At 39.8% G+C, this 19,706-nt stretch overlaps 1 protein-coding gene across 2 annotated transcripts in view; it reads left to right on the top strand.

The window, feature by feature from the left end:
* The window catches only part of UBXN7 (UBX domain protein 7), a 60,113-nt gene that overhangs the window by 181 nt on the left and 40,226 nt on the right, over positions 1 to 19,706 (top strand). The window contains exon 2 of one of the 2 annotated variants that reach the window (XM_070789166.1): positions 79 to 2,089. The exons of the other annotated variant lie outside the window; for it this stretch is intronic. Coding sequence (XP_070645267.1) covers positions 2,074 to 2,089 — 16 coding nt within the window. The 5' untranslated portion in view covers positions 79 to 2,073. The remainder of the gene's footprint in view (positions 1 to 78; positions 2,090 to 19,706) is intronic. 2 annotated transcript variants of the gene reach the window in all.

Raw genomic sequence — 19,706 nt, 5'->3', positions numbered from 1 at the left:
GGGGTCTGGAGCGGGCGGCCGGTGTGCCCTGGGCTTCTCTTTACCTGCATGCATTCTTCCCTCGGGCTTTACCCACAGCTCCCGTCCTCCCTCCTGAGGAAGAAGCGACGACGGCGTCGGGTCTCCGGGTTCAGGCGGGAGACACCCCCCATCCCCGTGCACCCCGTACCTTCATTCTCGGTCTTCTCGCAGTGTGGAGGGAGATCTCCCCACCCCCTTTCAGCCTATACTCAGGGAATGGGCCGAGCCTATCCGCCCCCGCCGGCCCGGGGACCTGGGGGCGGGAGAGGTGGGGGGCCGCACCCGGGCCACCGCCCTCCTCCTTCATCATCATCTCCTCTTCTCTGTGCAGCCTTGGGGTGCAGCGCATCCCCTTACCTCTTTTTCCCTTTTTTCCACGGCCAGGTCATTCTTCACCCGTCCCTGGCCTGCCCTTCCCCTTTCTGGGCCCCTCGGAGCCATCGCTGTGGCCCTGGCGTGTTCGGGCCCTCCCGCCTTAACGGCGAGGCTGGAGGGTTCGGCAGCGCCTTTACCGATCTCGGGGGATAGGCCGCCAGAAAGCCGGAGGTGCTGAGGAGTACCCTCCAGACTGAGGTTTTAAGAAAAGAATGAGGGGGAACCCCCCCAACCTTAATTGGAAAGACCTGAAGGAATCCTTGGTGGCGTTTCCCACCTCCCCATAATAAAATAATAAAGACTGAAACGATGGCGCCCAGGCCTCCTTGCTGATAAAATAGGAATGACGGCAAAAACTTCTGTGAGACAAAATCGGTTTTTGGATGTCACTATCCCCTAAATCCTCGGTTTTTCTTTTCGTTTGGACCCCTGCGAAGGGCACACGCAGATCCTCTTACTGCCTGGAGGAAAGGCCCTAAGCCATTCTATGAATTCTCTGTGTCTTGTTCTTTCTGATGGTGCTGAACTTTTTTTGCATGAGTTATTAGAGGGCGGAGCAAATGATGAAGTTCTCTGTGGAGTGATTTGAGAGAAGAGTACTCCATGTGCCTGAGTGTAATTTTGCCGTTCTAGTTTGTCCTTTTGGAAGGAGGTCGGAATGTTAGCAGATCTATACTTTATCTGGTAGTTTGTTAGATGCAGGGAACATTGCCACTTTTAGTGTATCCAGGGTTTGATGTGCAGGCTGGTTAAGTGAAATTTTATATTTTAACCACTGCCGGTTGTTTGCGAGCTGCCGTTTCATGGATGGTTAAGGCTAGTTTTATTTTTTACTTTCCAAGGATGACTAGATGTTCGATGCATTGTCTAGCTTGTGGGCATGAAACATCAGGTCAAAGTTGATAAAATAAAATTTGTAACAAAATTAGGATGAAGAATGGATTGATAACTTTTCTTAATATTTTAAAATTGTGTTTGGAGTATTAGAGATACAATGCATTTCCCAGTGTGTAAGCAGGTCATTATTGGGAAAATTAAAAAATTATTGTGTATATAATACATTATGTTTATACAGAAAAATCTTTGTAGTGAATCAGATATCATTTCTTTAGATTTTCTAGAGATGGTTTAAGATGCCACCTATTTAATTCCAGTTTTTTGGCTAACTGCTAACTACCACTTTAGGAATTCAGATTGTGTTAGACTTACATTATTTTTTTAATGCAGCATTTTTGGTAGGTGTAGACAAAACCCAAATGTGGTGAGATGAAGTGACTCACATAATTGTTTTAATTCTGTTTCTGTCTGCTAGTCTTCATGGCTCCTTTCCTGGTCACAGGCCTTTCTACTGAATCAAGTTGGAGACCCTCAGTAGACAGTGGTATATGGAAGTCTGCAAAAGAGAAAATACCTTAGATTGTTCTTAATGTATTATGGATTTCCAATAACAATTTTTTACAAGATTGTAATTAATTATTAGAAACACATAATTGGCCCCTTTAGTCATATATCTTAAAATTGGTGGGATCTGTCCACATACATTTTAGATTGTAATATTCATGACAAAAAGGTATTTGAAATTTATTATTGCTAGATGAATGAAACTGACCTTAAGAACTTATACTCTATTTCAGAAAGATTTTACTTACTTGGAAGCCCAACATTTTGATAAAAGCAATGCATTTTCAAAAATGTGAGTTAACCTCTTCTGTGGCATTTAGAAGTAGAAGAGAAAATTGGAAGAATTTTAAGTTTTATTTCTCACTAAATAGAACAAATTTCTCCCTATGATATGTGAGTATGAAATAGTGACTCTGACTTTTAAAAAGTACTAAAAAGACATCTAACATGAACTAATTTTGAAAAAAAAAACCCATTCTCACAATAGCAATATTATTTATTTTACATATTATCTTCCAGTTCTATTTACATATTTATTTTATTTCTTAAATTACTTTAAAATTATTCTTACATCGTGGATCAAAATATATATAATTTAGAATCCTGAAACTTGATTAACATTACATCATAAACATTTTTCCTATTATTAAACTGTTTTATATAAGCAAATAGCCAGGGAAATGATGGTCTTCAAAGTGATCACACTGAGCAGTTTTGTACCTTTACTATTGTTGCCATTTGTATTATTTCAGGCTACATAAAAAACCATCCACTTATTTTATAGTCTACCACATTTTGTAGTATTGCTCAGTTTGATCTCCCTTAATATTCTCATACATGGCTTTGAATGACTGCTGACTACTTTCAGAAGTTATATCAATTCTCAAAACCTGAGGAAAAAGTGTGTCACTGGATCTGAAGGTAATTCCAAAAGAACAATTTTTGAAAATGTTTTTGAATCATGGCAGTATCCCATTAACACCAACTTGGGCTGAGATCCAGCCATACATATACAGAATGCGTAGATGTAACTAGAATAAATCATGAGATGAAGGATACATAGATGCTATACAGTGGGTAAAAATAAATAATCAGAAAGTAAGACTGAAATGTGAGGGAATAGAAAGTGAGGCTTAGAAGAGTACGGGTGGTTGCTAGTATAGCATTCTTTCATAAGGCTTGCTGTATAGTAGGCGTTCACCAACCTTAGGAAATTATAGAACCACTTTACTCTTTCTTTAAAATTGTTGAATGAATCCATATTTGTTAAAGAAATTAGAAACTCTCGTATTGGATTTGTGGTCCATTTCCATTCATATTCTGTACAATATATTTTTCTTGGTTAGTATTTAAGTTCTCTGAAGAAAGGTGGTTGCCAGTGTCCTAGATATTAAAAGAAAACCCTTTGGAATTTTAAGAACTATTTCAAAGAATGTTAATGAAGTTTGAGTAGAAATTTAGGGAGGGAATGTATTTTGTTGAGTTGTCAATAGACTCTTACTAGTAAACTCAATGTTTATTAATAGGCTACCAAGTGCCAGGCATGGTTCAGGTCTTGGGGATACTACCATGAATAAGACGTGGTAAGGCTGTCCTGAATAAAGCTTAAAGGTTAATGGGAATACAGACACATAAATAGGTATTGTAATACATTGGAATCATGGTAAGGAGCAGTTAAGGTAGCACAAAGGAAGGAGATCAAGAAAGGCTTCCTAGAAGAAATAATTTCTTAGCTAAAACCTGGAGGAGAGATAAACATGTGCAGAGAGAGGGGCACAGATATACATATAGAAATAGGAAAAGAGAGACAATAGGTTGAGGGAATTGATGAGAATTCCCAGTGAAGAAGCATAGCTCCTGGGAGATGCAGTAAATGGGGTTGAAGAGGTAAGAGGGTACCAGGTTAGGTAGGGCCTTACAACTCATGTTAAGAAATCTTGGCTTTATTCAAAATGTTGTGGGAAGTTAGTGAAAAGTTTTAATTAAGGGAGTGACACAATCAGATTTGGGTTTTTTCAAAAGAGCTGCTTGGCTATAGTGGAAAAGAGGTTAGGCATAGAGATAAGTAGAACACTGTTAAAATAATTGAAGATACTGATGTCCTAAAATTAGATAAGGAAAGAAGTCAGAGGAGTCAGAATGAAGTTTAGGATTCTGTTTTCGACATCTAAGCATATCTAGTACAATTTGTGAAGATACAGAATAGTAGAAGAGGTTTAGGGAGATGTTTAGTTCAGATTTAGGTAAGTTGCTGTCTCTGGGACTTCCAAATGGGGCTGTTCAGTAAGGAAATGAATATTTGGATCCAGAAAGAAGAGTGACATCTAATGAGTCATGTTGATGGCAACTGAAGCTATAAAAAGTGGATGGCATCTTGTAGGGAGAGTGTCGTGTGAGACTATCACAGGCTATAAAGCTGAAGAAGCACATCAAACATATAGTAAAGAAGAAAGTGCAAAGTGCAAAGACTGGAAGAAACTAAAGATGTAGGAGGAAAACCAGGAGACTGTGTGGTGGTATTTCAAACATCAGGAGTAGGGTAATACCTCAGATAGTATGTAGGCACTTTAGGAAACTAGAAATTATAGATTTTTCTTGGTTAGGGCTGGAAGACATCTTCGTAACCATACTGACCCATTTCTGAGTTAAAATGAGGAATTGAAGGCCCAGAGAAGTAAAATGATTTAAGGTTATATGTCTAGGTCAGTGCGTCTCAAACTTATTTGTAGGAAGAATCCCCTCCTCCCTTTAAAAACAATCTTTATTAAACAATGTATTTCTTTGGCCATGCCACATTCGGCTTGTGGGATCTCAGTTCCCTGACCAGGGATCAAACCCAGGCCCTCAGCAGTGAAAGTGTGGCGTCTTAACCACTGGACTGCCAGGGGGCTCCCCATTGACCAATACTTTTGTAAAACTACAACAAAAATTAATTGCTTAAAAATTGAAATAAAAAGAACACATACAAAGTATAAGCCTAAATGATGTTTTTTTAAAAAGATATAATTTGCATACAGTAAAATTTAATGTTTTTAGTGTATAACGTTTTTAGAAGTGCATACAGTCGTAAAGCCACAGTCAAGATGTAGGACAGTTCTAGCCTCAGGAATTTCCTCCTGCCCATTTGTAGTCAGCCCCTCTTCTTACCTGTAACCTAATGTTTTTGCCTATAGTCTTCTTTTCCAGAACGTCATATAAATGAGCAGTCCCCAACTTTTTTTTTAGCACCAGGGACTGGTTTTGTGGAAGTCAATTTTTGCACAGACTTGGGGAGTAGGAGATGGTTTGGGGATGATTCAAGCATGTTACATTGATTGTGCACATATTTCTAATCTCATGCCTGTGGCCTGGAGACTGGGGACCCCTGATATAAATAGAAGCACCATGTGTGGTCAGGTTTCTTTTGAGTCTGGCTTCTTTTACTTAGGATACTGCATTTGAGACTCATTCATGTCATTGTGGTATGAGTGGTTCCTTTTTATTGTGAATAATATGCCATTGTATGGATATACTGCAATTTGTTTATGCAGTGATGAAATGAATGGATAATTGTTTCTTGTTTGGGAGATTATATAAATAAAGCTGCTAAAAATGTTAGTGTACAGTGTATGAATGTAAGTTTTCATTTCCTTTAGATAAATAACTAGGAGTGGGATTCTACAATAGGTGCGTAATTTTAAGGAATTACCATATTGTTTTCCTGAGTCTTAACCATTTTACGTTCCTGTCAGCAGTGTATAAGACTTCCAGCTGCCCTTCTGGTATTTTTAATTTTCTATAACTATTTTAATAGATGTGTTATTGTATGGCATTGTGGTTTTAATTTGCATTTCCTTAGTGACTAATAATATTATTTTTTCATATGATAGTTTGCCATCCAAACATATTTCAAGCCCAACTTTATTTTATTAGAGACAAAAGACATAAAATTAATCAGATTGCTATGAAAGTTTCCATGTCCCCTGCATTGTAAGGTGTATTATTAACCACCAGGGAAGTCCCTATATTCATTCTTTTTTAGATTCTTTTCTCATACTGGTTATCACAGAATATTGAGTAAAGAGTTCCCTGTGCTATACAGTAGGCCCTTGTTGGTTATCTGTCTTATGTATAGTAGTGTGTATATGTTTATCCCAAGCTCCTGATTTATTCCCCGCTCCCCCGCAACCCGCGTTTCCGCTTTGGTAACCATAAGTTTGTTTCCTGTATCTGTTTCTATTTTGTAAATATGTTCCTTTGTATTGTTTTTAAAAAAATAATTAGATTCTACAGCTGAATGATACTTGATGATATTTGTCTTTCTCTGCCCGACTTAACTTCACTTAGTGTGATAATCTCTAGGTCCATCCATGTTGCTGCAAATGGCATTATTTCATTCTTTTTTATTGCTGAGTAATATTCCATTGTATGTTTTTGTGTGTGTTTGTGACATATCTTTATCCATTGCTCTGTCAGTGGATATTTAGGTTGCTTCCGTGTCTTGGCTCCTATAAACAGCGCTGTAGTGAACGTATATCCTTTCGGATTATCTTTTTCTCTGGATATATGCCCAAGAGTGGAACTGCTGTATCATATGGTAGTTCTGTTTTTAAGGAACCTCCATACTGTTCTCCATAGTTACTGTATATAAAATTAAAAAAAATATTTTCTATTCCTCAATGCTTAAAAACTCCTGGATGGGAAACTGATGAGGAGGTTGAACTTGCATTTTACTTCTTGCAACTATCACTGACTCTCATTTCCTTGGTAGATTGTCTGGCTTACTTTGTTATCATTTCTAGGGGAAATGTAGAACCAAAAAGTAATCAATTTGTGTCCCTGTTATTTCTGTGCTCTAACCCTTTGGGAAAGAAAAGGTCTATAGAGGGTTTTTTTTTTTTTTTTTTTTTTTCCTTTAAAAAAAAAGTCTCTGTGACTGCTATACTTAGGTTCCTTGATAATACTGAAGAGACTATTTGGGCATTAAGAATAGTGTAGAGAATAGGTATAAGGGACTACTAAAGTTTGGAATGTCTCTTGATCCTTCCAGCTGTGGTAGAGACATAGACTACATTATAGGTTTGGTGCTCTTTCTTACATTATGTCGTTAATAGGGAAAGTGTGAACTAAGAGGCAGCAAGCAACAAGGAGATGGCCACTGATAAATTGTGTGCCAAAGCTGGGTTGATGCCCTTTGGTGCCATTAGCAAGCTAAAGCATATGGAAAAGGTAATGGATAGGTAAAAAGAGTGCAAGTGGTAAGAAACAGTAAAGTGAGATTCCTGCTGTAGATATGATTACTGGGTTTTACAGACTGAATTTTTGTGTCCTTCTCAAAATTCGTATTTTGGAATCCTGATTACCCCCTTGCCCAGTGTCGTGGTATTAGGAGGTGGGGCCTTTGGAAAGTGGTTAGTTCATGAAGGTGGGGTCCTTATGAACGGGACTAGTCCTTAACAGAGAAGGAAATGACAACCCACTCCAGCATTCTTGCCTGGAAAATGCCACGGACAGAGGAGCCCTATAGTCCATGGGGTCACAGAGAGTCGGACATGACTTAGCAACTAAACCATCACCACTGGTGTCCTTAAAATAGAGACCCAGAGAGTGTCTGGCCCCTTCCACCATGCAGGTACACACTGAGAGTGGAACTGTCTTACCAACCAGGAGGAGGGCCTGCACTACACACCAAATCTGCTGGAGGCTGCCCTTTGACTTCCCAGCCTCCAGAACTGTGGGAAATAAATGTATGTTGTTTAAGCTACCCGATCTATGATATTTTTGTTACAGCAGCCTGAACAAACTAAGACACAGCAGGATTAAGCTGTCCTGCTGCTACCTATAATATTGAGACCTCAAACTAAGCCCAGAACAGCTTTATAGATAGTTTGAATCTGCAAGCTTCTTTGTCGTTGTTTTTGTTTTTTTGCCACAATATAGGGCATCTTAGTTTCCCAACCAGGGATTGAACCCACGCTCCCTGCAGTGGAAGGGCAGAGTCTTAACGGCTGGACCACCAGGAAGACGCTGCAAGCTTCTTTTAAAGGTCCCCCCTTCCCCTTTTAAAAAAGATTTGGTCTTCATTCTGAGTGTAATTAGAAGTTCAAATTTTTTTTACTGCTGACTCACCAAAAATTGTTACTACCTCTAAGTATATACATAAAACTTGTAACTTGATTAAATTTGTTTTATTGCTGTTCCTTTCCTCTATATCGTTTAGTCCTCCTCACTTTTCCTCTGTCCTCTCAGTTAACTTTCTGTTCCACTGTTTAGCTAAGTGGAAGTATTTTTGGCATTTCGGCTAGAACAATGTTTTGTCCTATAGGTCTGTTCTATTCATTGCAGAAGATTTAGCACTTTTATTAGTGTCCTGGGGCTGCTACAACACATTAATACAAACTACATTGCTTAGCATAGTTACTCTTGCAGTTCTGGAGGCCAAAATTCTGAAATGAAGGTGTGAGCAGTCTTTAGGGGAGGAGGGACATTGTCCAATCTTCTGAGGCACACCTGGCTTCTCTGTTAAATGCCAGCAGTACGCCCAACCCCCTACTCATGAAACATTATGGTATCTCACATTTCTAAATGCCTCTGGTACTTCCTGATATTAAGAACCACTAGAACCTTTAATTATCCTTCAGTTATCTTTTGTTTCTAAAAGGATACACTTCGTGACACAGCAAGTGATAAAACTTAGAATGCCTGATTATACAAGCACAGATGGCTCAGATAATACGGCTTTTTTTAAAAAAGTGAATTGTGTACTTTGCTTCTTGCTGCTGCTGCTGCTGCTAAGTCGCTTCAGTCGTGTCCGACTCTGTGGGACCCCATAGACGGCAGCCCACCAGGCTCCCCCGTCCCTGGGATTCTCCAGGCAAGAACACTGGAGTGGGTTGCCATTTCCTTCTCCAGTGCATGAAAGTGAAAAGTGAAAGTGAAGTCGCTCAGTCGTGTCCAACTCTAGCAACCCCATGGACTGCAGCCTACCAGGCTCCTCCATCCATGGGATTCTCCAGGCAAGAGTACTGGAGTGGGTTGCCATTGCCTTCTCTGAGTCCCTCTCTAATACTGCCTTCTTCAGTCATGCCAGGATTTAGCATTTGCTTCTTTTTGAAAAAATCAAATAGGTAGAGACCCTTTCTTGGGGAAAGCTCTTAGGTCATCCTGACAAGCTCCAGTGTTGGAAGTTATCCTGTCAAATTGTCAACAGGTTTACAATAGGGCCCTCTCTAGGATATGCTGCCTAGATTCTAGCACTAAATGGTCAAGTGAGGATTACAGATAGGAACAGCAGTTCCGAGCCTTGAATGTTGACACTTTATGTCCCCAACTGTCACAGTTATTATTCCTTTATTATAGCTTTAGTGTCTTCAAGTCATTCCTGGTATAATCCCTTTTAATAAATTCTATTTTAATCTATAATTCAATAGATCTATGGAATGCTCACTTAAACTTTTATTACAGTTTCCTCTATCTCTATATCAGCTCTTTTTTTTGGGCCACAACTGGCTTGTGGGATCTTAGTTTCCCTACCAGGGATTGAACCCAGGCTCAGGGCAGTGAAAGCCCCAAGTCTTAACCACTGGACTGCTAGGAAACTCCCTGCATCAGCTCTTAATGCTTCTCCTCAGTCACACTGGTATGCTGTCTAGCTGTTACAGATTTTTTTCAGAGCAGATCCCTTTTGTGTATTTTATTCTTTATCCATAGCATTCACTTTTTTAGAGTAATGTTTTTACTTCCCCTATTATACTGCTTTTAAAAAAAATGAATGTTTAACATGAATGAAACATATGTTCATAGCAGCAGATGAACGAGGGAAAGAAAACAGTGAAATGTCTTACTCTGCCTATTTACTCTCTGATGTAATGTGGTTCTCCATAGCTATAAATAAATATTCATGCCTCATACTTCCAGAATCTTTCATTTTATTTCATTGATGTATAGCTTGACTGGTGACTCAGATGGTAAAGAATTCGCTTGCAATGCAGGAGACCTGGGTTCGATCCCTGGGTTGGGAAGATCCCCTGGAGGAGGGCATGGCAATCCACTCCAGTATTCTTGCCTGGAGAATCCCATGGACAGAGGAGCCTGGCGGGCTACAGTCTGTGGGGTCACAGAGTGTCGGACACAACTGAGTGACTAAGCACACAGCACACATCATATAACTTGAGACAATCTATTTTTAGCAACAGCCACTATTTTCCAATAAGGAGCTGTGCCACATTCTTTAATGTGCATTTTCTTAATCCACACAAGGACTTCATGAAATTGGTAATATCTGCATTTTGTAACTGACAAAACTGAAGGCTGGAGAAATTAGTGACTAGCTCAAAGTTACACAACTAGTGAATGACAGAACCAGGATTCAAATTCAGGTTTATCTGATAGTATCCAGGCTCTTAATGGCTCTGTTATACTCCCCGGCCTGAGAACAGAAGGAAATGTGAATGTTTTCTCTTCATTTTGGGGTACAGGACTGGCCAGAACAATAATTTTGATACTTTCTTTTGAACTGTTTGGTGTGCTATCCCCAGGAGCTCTGTATCTTTTTGATGCCCTGAGTTACTCCTCCCCACCACCAACCATGTGGCATTTCATGTAGGCCTTTCTTGTCTTTTCCCTCCAAAGGCACTGGGGATGCTAAAGCCACTGACATCCCTGTTTTCCTGAACTAACTCCCCTACCTTATCTAAATTCTCAGTTTATTGTTACTGGATGTCAGGTGGAAGTGGGTTTTAGGGGCTTTGGAGAAGGCAACAGCAACCCACTCCAGTACTCTTGCCTGGAAAATCCCATGGACAGAGGAGCCTGGTGGGCTGTAGTCCATGGGGTCGCTAAGAGTCGGACTCGACTGAGCGACTTCACTTTCACTTTTCACTTTCATGCATTAGAGAAGGAAATGGCAACCCACTCCAGTGTTCTTGCCTGGAGAATCCCAGGGACGGGGAAGCCTGGTGAGCTGCCGTCTCTGGGGTCGCACAGAGTCGGACACGACTGAAGTGACTTAGCAGCAGCTAGTGGCTCAGGTGGTAAAGAATCTGCTTGCAATGCAGGAGACCTGGGTTTGATCCCTGAGTAGGGAATAGTTGCTGAAAAAGGGAATGGCTACCCACTCCAGTATTCTTGCCTGGAGGATTCCGTGGACAGAGGAGCCTAGTGGGCTACAGTCCATGGGGTTGCAAAGAAAGTGAAGTCGCTTAGTCGTGTCCGACTCTTTGTGACCCCATGGACTGCAGCCCATTAGGCTCCTTTGTCCATGAGATTTTCCAGGCAAGAGTACTAGAGTGGGTTGCTATTTCCTTCAGGGGATCTTTCCAACCCAGGAATTGAACCTGGGTCTCCCGCGTTGCAGGCAGATTTTTTTTTTTTTTTTTTAACCATCTGAGCCACCAGGGAAGCCCAGAGTCTTGGGGTCACAAGACACAAGTCTTGGACACAACTGAGTGACTAACACTTTTACTTTTTTTCATCATGATTGAATTAACCCACATTCTAAAATAATGGTTGTTGTTCACTCGCTGAGTCATGTCCGACTCTGTGCAACCCCGTGGACTGCAGTGTGTCAGGATTCTATGTCCTTCATTATCTCCTGGAGTTTGCTCAAACTCATGTCCCTTGGGTCGATGATGCTATCCAGCCATCTCAACCTCTGTCACCTGCTTCTTCCCTCAATCTTTCCCAGCATCAGAGTCTTTTCCAACAAATTAATCCTTCACATCAGGTGGCAAGAGTATTGGAGCTTCAGCATCAGTCCTTCCAATGAATATTCAGGACTGATTTCCTTTAGGATTGACTAGTTTGATCTCCTTGCAGTCTTTCAAGACTTTCAAGAGTCTTTTCCAGAAACAATTCGAAAGCATCAGTTCTTTGGTGCTCAGCCTTCTTTATGGTCCAACTCTCACATCTGTACACAGCTATTGGAAAAACCATAGCTTTGACTATATGGATTTTTGTCGACTAAGTGATGTCTCTGCTTTTTAATACTCTGTCCAGGTTTGTCATAGCTTTCCTTCCAAGGAGCAAGCATCTTTTAGTTTTATGGCTGCAGTCATCAAGTGCAGTGATTTTGGAGTCTAAGAAAATAAAATCTGTTACTGTTTCCACAAATAATTGATACATCCTTAACTCTTCAGTTAAGTGTTTATACTTTCAAAAAGGGTGTTTGTTTACCCAAATTAATACCTTAAGTGGCCAAATTAATACCTTAAGTGGTAGCATTTTAGGCAACATCATAAAGTGAAAAAATTTCTTAGGCATTTAGGAAAAGACTTTTGGGATAGGCAGCCCATATTTTGATGGGCCAGCTTGCCTGAGGATTGGTTTTAAAGCTCCTGATTTTCATGGTGTCTTCTATTTTACTTCAGAACTCACAGGTTCTCTAAATGGTTCCCATAACAGGGGTATTGAAATTCAGATAGTTGAAGAGTGATGAGAAGGTTGACAACAACCATTTGAATGCAATGGTCATTTTTGTTTGTTTATGTTTTGCTATGCCGAGAAGCTTGTGGGACCTCAGTTCCCTGACGAGGGATTGAACCCTGGCCCCAGTATTGAAAGGGCTGAGTCCTAGCCACTGGACTGCCAGGGAATTCCCAGCAGTGATCATTTTTAAGCTGAATTTCCTTATGAAAAAATTTGAAAAGGAGTGAAAGCAGCCAGTATTGGTTGCTGTTATAGTAGAAGAGAGTTTCAATTCCCCATCAGCATGTTCTCTGTACTTTTTGTGGTGCTTTAGTGCAATGTGGTGAGTACCTCAAGAGACAAGAGCCAGAATGGTGCAAATTTCAGCCACTTAATTCTCTGAAAAGAAAAAGATCAGTAGATGTCATTCAGAAACTAGTTTTATAAGGCAAAGGTTACAGTTCATTCATCTCTTGCTAGAGTAAACAACCAGAGTAGTTTACCTATGTGAACCTTTTAATTTTCAGAAACTGCTCTGTAGATGAGTAAATTAAAATGGTGGAGTACAATAGACACTGAACTTTTAGACTAGCATTTGAGAAATATAACAACATAACCCAGTATACCTGGACACAATGTAAAAATACTAGAAAAGCACTGAAACAAAGCCTTAGGTTTTATGAGTAGTAATATGGAAATTTTTCATCAAATTTGTGCTGTTTATGCCCCCAGTGAAAGTGAAAGTTGCTCAGTCGTGTCTGACTCTTTGTGACCCCATGGACTGACATATACAGTCCATGGAATTCTCCAGGCCAGAATATTGGAGTGGGACTGGAGTGGAGTTTGTATTAATTGTCTAACATACAGTTGTCTACTAGAATATTTGAATGCCTCTCTTTTCCCTCAAAAAGTTGAATTTGTTTTTGTTTTGAGATTTCATTTTTTAAAGTGTTTTCTAAAGGTGAGAATGTAAATCTGTACATATTAGAACTTGAGAACTTATTTAAAAATTACTTTTTATTGAAGTATAGTTAATTTTTGCAGTGTAGTTAGTGTACACCAAAGTGATTCAGTTATACATATTGTTTTTTCATATTCTCTTCCATTATGTTTATTACAAGATATTGAATGTAGTTTCCTATGCTATACAGTAAGGCCTGTTGTTTATCTATTTTATATGTAGTTTAGAACTTGAGAACTTTTGGTTTAGCCTAAGAATTTAAGGGGAGAGAACTGGTTTGAGAAAAGTAAGAACTGGCCAGTTGAGTGAGTATCCAAAGGCTGTAAGATAGAAGAACTAACAGAGACAAGGATAGTGATAAAGCCTTGTGGAAAAGTAGTGTCTGTTCCTGTATCTACTTCAGAGTGAGGAAGGGGGGTCACAACTTAGCAGGTGGGTATTTGGTATATTGTCAAGAAAAATGAGGGGACTGATGTGACTGCTACCACTCTCCATATCATGCAAAGACATGGCATTATAAAGTGCCACCAAAGGCTCTGCCTTGGTTACAAAGACATCTGCAGCTGGAGGAAATGGCACAGAGGGCTTAGTTGCTCTGTGGCATGTGGGATCCTTCCAGACCAGGGATTGAATCTGTGTCCCCTGCACTGGCAGGTGGATTCTTAACCACTGGACCACCAGGGAAAGGGAAAGTGTTAGTTGCTCAGTTGTGTCCGACTCTTTGTGACTCCATGGACTGTACCCCCCCGCCCCCGGCTCCTCTGTCCTTGGGATTTCCTGAGCAAGAGTACTGGAGTGGGTAGCCATTCCCTCCCCCAGGGGATCTTCCTAACCCAGAATTTGAACCCAGATCTCCTGCATTGCAGGTGAATTCTTTACTGTCTGGGCCACCAGGGAAGTTCTTTTTTTTTTTTAACTAGCATCTTAGATGTGTATTTGTCAGCTTTGTGACAGAGCTTTAGCTACTTTATCATCTGACGATTTTTTGTAGCTTATGATTATCACTTTATATTGAGATCAGTTCAGTTCAGTCGCTCAGTTGTGTCCGACTCTTCGAAACCCCATGAATCGCAGCACGCTAGGCCTCCCTGTCCATCACAAACTCCCGGAGTTCACTCAGACTCACGTCCATTGAGTCAGTGATGCCATCTAGCCATCTCATCCTCTGTCGTCCCCTTCTCCTCCTGCCCCCAATCCCTCCCAGCATCAGAGTCTTTTCCAATGAGTCAACTCTTCGCATGAGGTAGCCAAAGTACTGGAGTTTCAGCTTTAGCATCATTCCCTCCAAAGAAATCCCAGGGCTGATCTCCTTTAGGATGGACTGGTTGGATCTCCTTGCAGTCCAAGGGACTCTCAAGAGTCTTCTCCAACACCACAGTTTAAAAGCATCAATTATTTGGCACTCAGCCTTCACAGTCCAACTCTCACATCCATACATGACCACAGGAAAAACCATAGCCTTACTAGACGGACCTTTGTTGGCAAAGTAATGTCTCTGCTTTTGAATATGCTATCTAGGTTGGTCATAACTTTCCTTCCAAGGAGTAAGCATCTTTTAATTTCATGGCTGCAGTCACCATCTGCAGTGATTTTGGAGCCCAAAAAAATAAAGTCTGACACTGTTTCCACTGTTTCCCCATCTATTTCCCATGAAGTGATGGGACCGGATGCCATGATCTTCGTTTTCTGAATGTTGAGCTTTAAACCAACTTTTTCACTCTCTACTTTCATCAAGAGGCTTTTTAGTTCCTCTTCACTTTTTGCCATAAGGGTGCTGTCATCTGCATATCTGAGGTTATTGATATTTCTCCCAGCAATCTTGATTCCAGCTTGTGCTTCTTCCAGTCCAGTGTTTCTTATGATGTACTCTGTATATAAGTTAAATAAGCAGGGTGATAATATACAGCCTTGACGTACTCCTTTTCCTATTTGGAACCAGTCTGTTGTTCCATGTCCAGTTCTAACTGTTGCTTCCTGACCTGCATGCAGATTTCTCAAGAGGCAGATCAGGCGGTCTGGTATTCCCATCTCTTGAAGAATTTTCCACAGTCTATTGTGATCCACACAGTCAAAGGCTTTGGCATAGTCAATAAAGCAGAAATAGATGTTTTTCTGGATCCAGCAGATGTTGGAATTTGGCAATTTGATCTCTGGTTCCTCTGCCTTTTGTAAAACCAGCTTGAACATCAGGAAGTTCACGGTTCACGTACTGCTGAAGCTTGGCTTGGAGAATTTTGAGCATTACTTTACTAGCATGTGAGATGAGTGCAATTGTGTGGTAGTTTGAGCATTCTTTGGCATTGCCTTTCTTTGGGTTTGGAATGAAAACTGACCTTTTCCAGTCCTGTGGCCACTGCTGAGTTTTCCAAATTTGCTGGCATATTGAGTGCAGCACTTTCACAGCAGCATCTTTCAGGATTTGAAATAGCTCCACGGGAATTCCATCACCTCCACTAGCTTTGTTCGTAGTGATGCTTTCTAAGGCCCACTTGACTTCACATTGCAGGATGTCTGGCTCTAGATGAGTGATCACACCATCGTGCTTATCTGAGTCGTGAAGATCTTTTTTGTACAGTTCTTCTGTGTATTCTTGCCACCTCTTCTTAATCTCTTCTGCTTCTGTTAGGTCCATACCATTTCTGTCCTTTATTGAGCCCATCTTTGCATGAAATGTTCCCTTGGTAATACCATTTAAAAAATTTGTATGTGACGCTTTAAGTGGAAGTTTTATCTTAAGTTCATTTTTCCTAAATACCCACTTGCTGTTAGTGATTTCCACAGTGTAACCATATCACTTTTATAAGGGAAGTTTAAAACAAATATATGTGGTTTAAAATTCAAAGAATAGAGGAATTCTCTGGCAGTCCAGTGGTTAGGATCCAGTGCTTTCACTGCCAGGACCCTGGTTCAGTCCCTGGTTGGGGAACTTAGATCTTGCAAACATTTGGCTTGGCCACGAAAAAAAAAAAATTCAAAGGATATAGAAGGCTTTTTTGATTGAAGTCTGGCACTTCTTTCCCAGTGTACTAACTGGTTAGCTGAAGTACTATGAGATAGTTCTAAGCCTACTGGATGTTGGTAACATGCAAGCAAACAACAATACTAGGGCTGGGGATACCAAGACAGAAATGAATTCAAGAAGCTCCTGCTCTTCTGGAGGAAACAGAAAGTAAACAAGCATTTAATGCTTAGTAGTATATCCACATATGTAGTAGAGTATCACAGCGGTGAGAGTGGGGAGGAGGTAGTATAGAGAATGCTCAGCACAGGAATTGACAAAAGTAATGCTTACAGTGATTCTTGAGTGTGCATGAACTGGATGAAGGAGGAGATAAGGAGAATAAAGACTTTCCAAGCATGTAATTTGGTGTGGCAATACTGAATTTGTAAGATGGTGAAGAGGAGAGGCAAAGCCAGAGAGATAGGCTGAGGTCTGATCACAAAGGACTTGCCAGATCATAAGGACTTTGAAATTTATACTGTAGGTGTCAGAGAGCCATTAAAGAATTTTAAGCCATTTGTGTGTATTTGTGTTTGTATTTATGTGTGATAATTACACTTGTATATTAGAACATAACCTCAGCAGCAAGGTGGAAAATGGAATGATGATCATTTAGGAGCCTATTGTAGTAATCTAGGTAAGAAGAGTTAAAGACTTGACTTAAATATTTATTTTTAAAAATCTTTCAAGATGCCTCACTGGCTGGCAAGGAAATAAAGAATATTCAGAAGCTTAAATATTAAATGAAATTGGGAATGAGATGTTAGCTAGGTTTAAGCTTTCACCCTGGTTGAATGTGCCCAAACTGGACGGCTTTAAATTTCTCTTTTGATAGCCTCATAGGGCACAGGAAACAAGCCTGTTGCCTTCTAAGGAGAAGAATCTGCAAGGAGACCTCTTCCATTCACGACACTGGAACCTTTGCATTTGGGGAGTGGTAGGAGATATCTTCACTGAGAATTTATAGCAAAGGCTCTTACAAGGTCACATTTCCCATGTGGTCATATAAAACTTCAGGTCAAGAATGTATTTTAAATAGCCCCTGTTTGGTAGTACCCTCAGGTACTTTACAAAATCTGTTAAATCATCCTCTCTGAGAAGGGGTGTACCTTCAACCCAGGCTTCATAAATCTACAGATTAAAATTCTAAGCCACTTGAGATCACATTCAGAAAAATCACAAAATGCACAAAAAACCATGGCACAGTGGGCAAGAGCCAGCAGAAACAAGAGACAGTGACCACTAGAGACTGCAGGTAGTTTATCTTTTGTCTTTGTAATTCCTCGAAGTTTGATTAATTTATTAGAATAAAGGAAAAAGATCAAAGTAAGAGTATGAAGTAAGGGTCTCTGAAACATGACCAATCAGATTAGAAAAAACCCAGAACTTCTAGTTATAAAAAATTAAAACTAAAAGTTCATGAGGGCTTCCCAGGTGGCACTATGGTAAAGAATCTGCCTGCAATGCAGGAGGTGCAAGTTTGATCCCTGGGTTAGGAAGATCCCCTGGAGAAGGAAATTGCAACCCACTCCAATATTATTGCCTGAAAAATCCCATGGACAGAGGAGCCTGGTGGGCTACAGTCCGTGGCGTTGCAAAGAGTCAGATGCATCTGGTTATAGCACAACACAAAAGCTCGTGAACAGGTCAAAGACAAATTGGCAGGGACTTCCCTGGTCCAGTGGTTAAGAAATCAGTCTTCCAGTGCAGGGGACACTGCAACAGAAGGTCGATGCATGCCTCAGCTAAGACCCTTAAAAGAAAATGTCTGAGAATTTTTCAGAATTGATAAAAGATAAGTCTTTATGGTTGAAGTTCAATGAATCATAAGAAGGATAAATAAAGTCAGCCCCAGCAAATCAGAGTGAAACTACTGAAGACCAAAGACAGAGAAGATCTTAAAAGCAACTAGAGAGAAACAACAGATTGCTATAAAAATGTTTTTCTTTAGTCTGGCAGCTTACTTCCCACAAGCAGTAGCAGAAGCCAGAAGACACCGGAATGCTATCTTCAGTGTACTGGGAAAAAATAACTGTCAGCCTTAAAATAGAATATCCACTGAAACTTTCAGGAACAATGGCAAAATAAAAGGTGTTATCAGATCAAAAACAAAAAACCAACACACCATCAGTCTTGGCTGGAGGAAACTCTAAGGGACAAAATTCAGGTAGAAAGAAAATCATCTCGAATGGAAAGTCTGAGATGCTTTTTTTTTTCTTTTCCATTGTGGTTTATTATAGGATATTGAATATAGTTCCTTGTGACCTGAGATGCTTTTTAATGCTCACAGAATGTCCCACCAAATAGATTTACAATTTAGATTCTACTGCTGTTAGCCATTTATGTTGTCCAGTTTTTCGGTATTAACTGAAGTTATATTGGACATGTATATAGACATGGTTATGTGTGTATTTTATATAGATTTATTTAGACTAGATTTATATAGATTATTTAGATTTGTATAGATTTATGTAGGTTTATCTAGACTACAAGTTCAAATAACTGGGTCAAAAATTGTAAAAGGTATTTTTATGTTTGCTGATAACATCTTATAAAATTGATTTCTTAGGACTTCCCTGGTGACCCACTGGCTAAGACTCTGTGCTCCCAATATAGGGGGCCCAGGTTTGATCCTTGTTCAGGGAACTAGATCCCAAATGCTGCAACTAAGAGTTCGTATACTTCAACTAAAGATTCTGCATTCCACAACAAAGATCAAAGATCTCATGTCACACAACTAAGACCCAGTGCAGCCAAGTAAATAAATATTTTTTAAAAATTGATTTCTTAAAGGGCTTTACCAATTTACATTGCGTCAAACAGATTATGTTTGCTTTACTGTACAAATAAATGAGTAACTGTGTGATAGGACCAGTTTTAAATGATGAAGATTGGCATTTCGTAGCAGATTTTGATTTAATTATATCTTTGACAAAAAATGTAGCATCTCCTCTCCCATTATTACGAAAATGCTTCCTTTCTGTTAGAAATAGAAATTGCTAACTGAACTGCATTTTTTCTAATGAAGTAGTTCTAACTTTCTAGGATATGTTTCATTTTATTTTTCAGTTGATTAACAAATATTGAATATATAGTTGGTTTATTTAAAGAGATAGCAAATAAACGCTTTATTTAGTTTTTGTTTTATTATGAAGACTACATTTTAATGTTGCTGTTTTCTTTTCTAGTTCTGTATATTTCACACTAATCAGGCAACAGTGTAGAATTAAATAATTATTTAAAGAAAAAAGCAAGATCCTCTGTGACCCATCTCCTAGAATAATGGAAATAAAAACAAAAGTAAACAAGTGGAACCTGATTAAACTTAAAAGCTTTTGCACAACAAAGGAAACTGTAGGCAAGGTGAAAAGACAACTCAGAATAACAAACACATGAAAAGATGCTCAGTATCGCTCATTATTAGAAAAGTGCAAATCAAAACTACAATGAGATATCACCTCACACTGGTCAGAATTAGTCACTTAGTTGTGTCCGATTCTTTGCGACCCCATGGACTGCAGCATGCCAGGATTCCCTGTCCACCAACTCCTGGAGCTTGCTCAA

This window comes from Bos indicus, chromosome 1 (assembly GCF_029378745.1).
Source record: "Bos indicus isolate NIAB-ARS_2022 breed Sahiwal x Tharparkar chromosome 1, NIAB-ARS_B.indTharparkar_mat_pri_1.0, whole genome shotgun sequence".
NCBI lineage: Eukaryota > Metazoa > Chordata > Mammalia > Artiodactyla > Bovidae > Bos > Bos indicus.
This window is presented reverse-complemented; position numbering and strand designations above follow the sequence as displayed.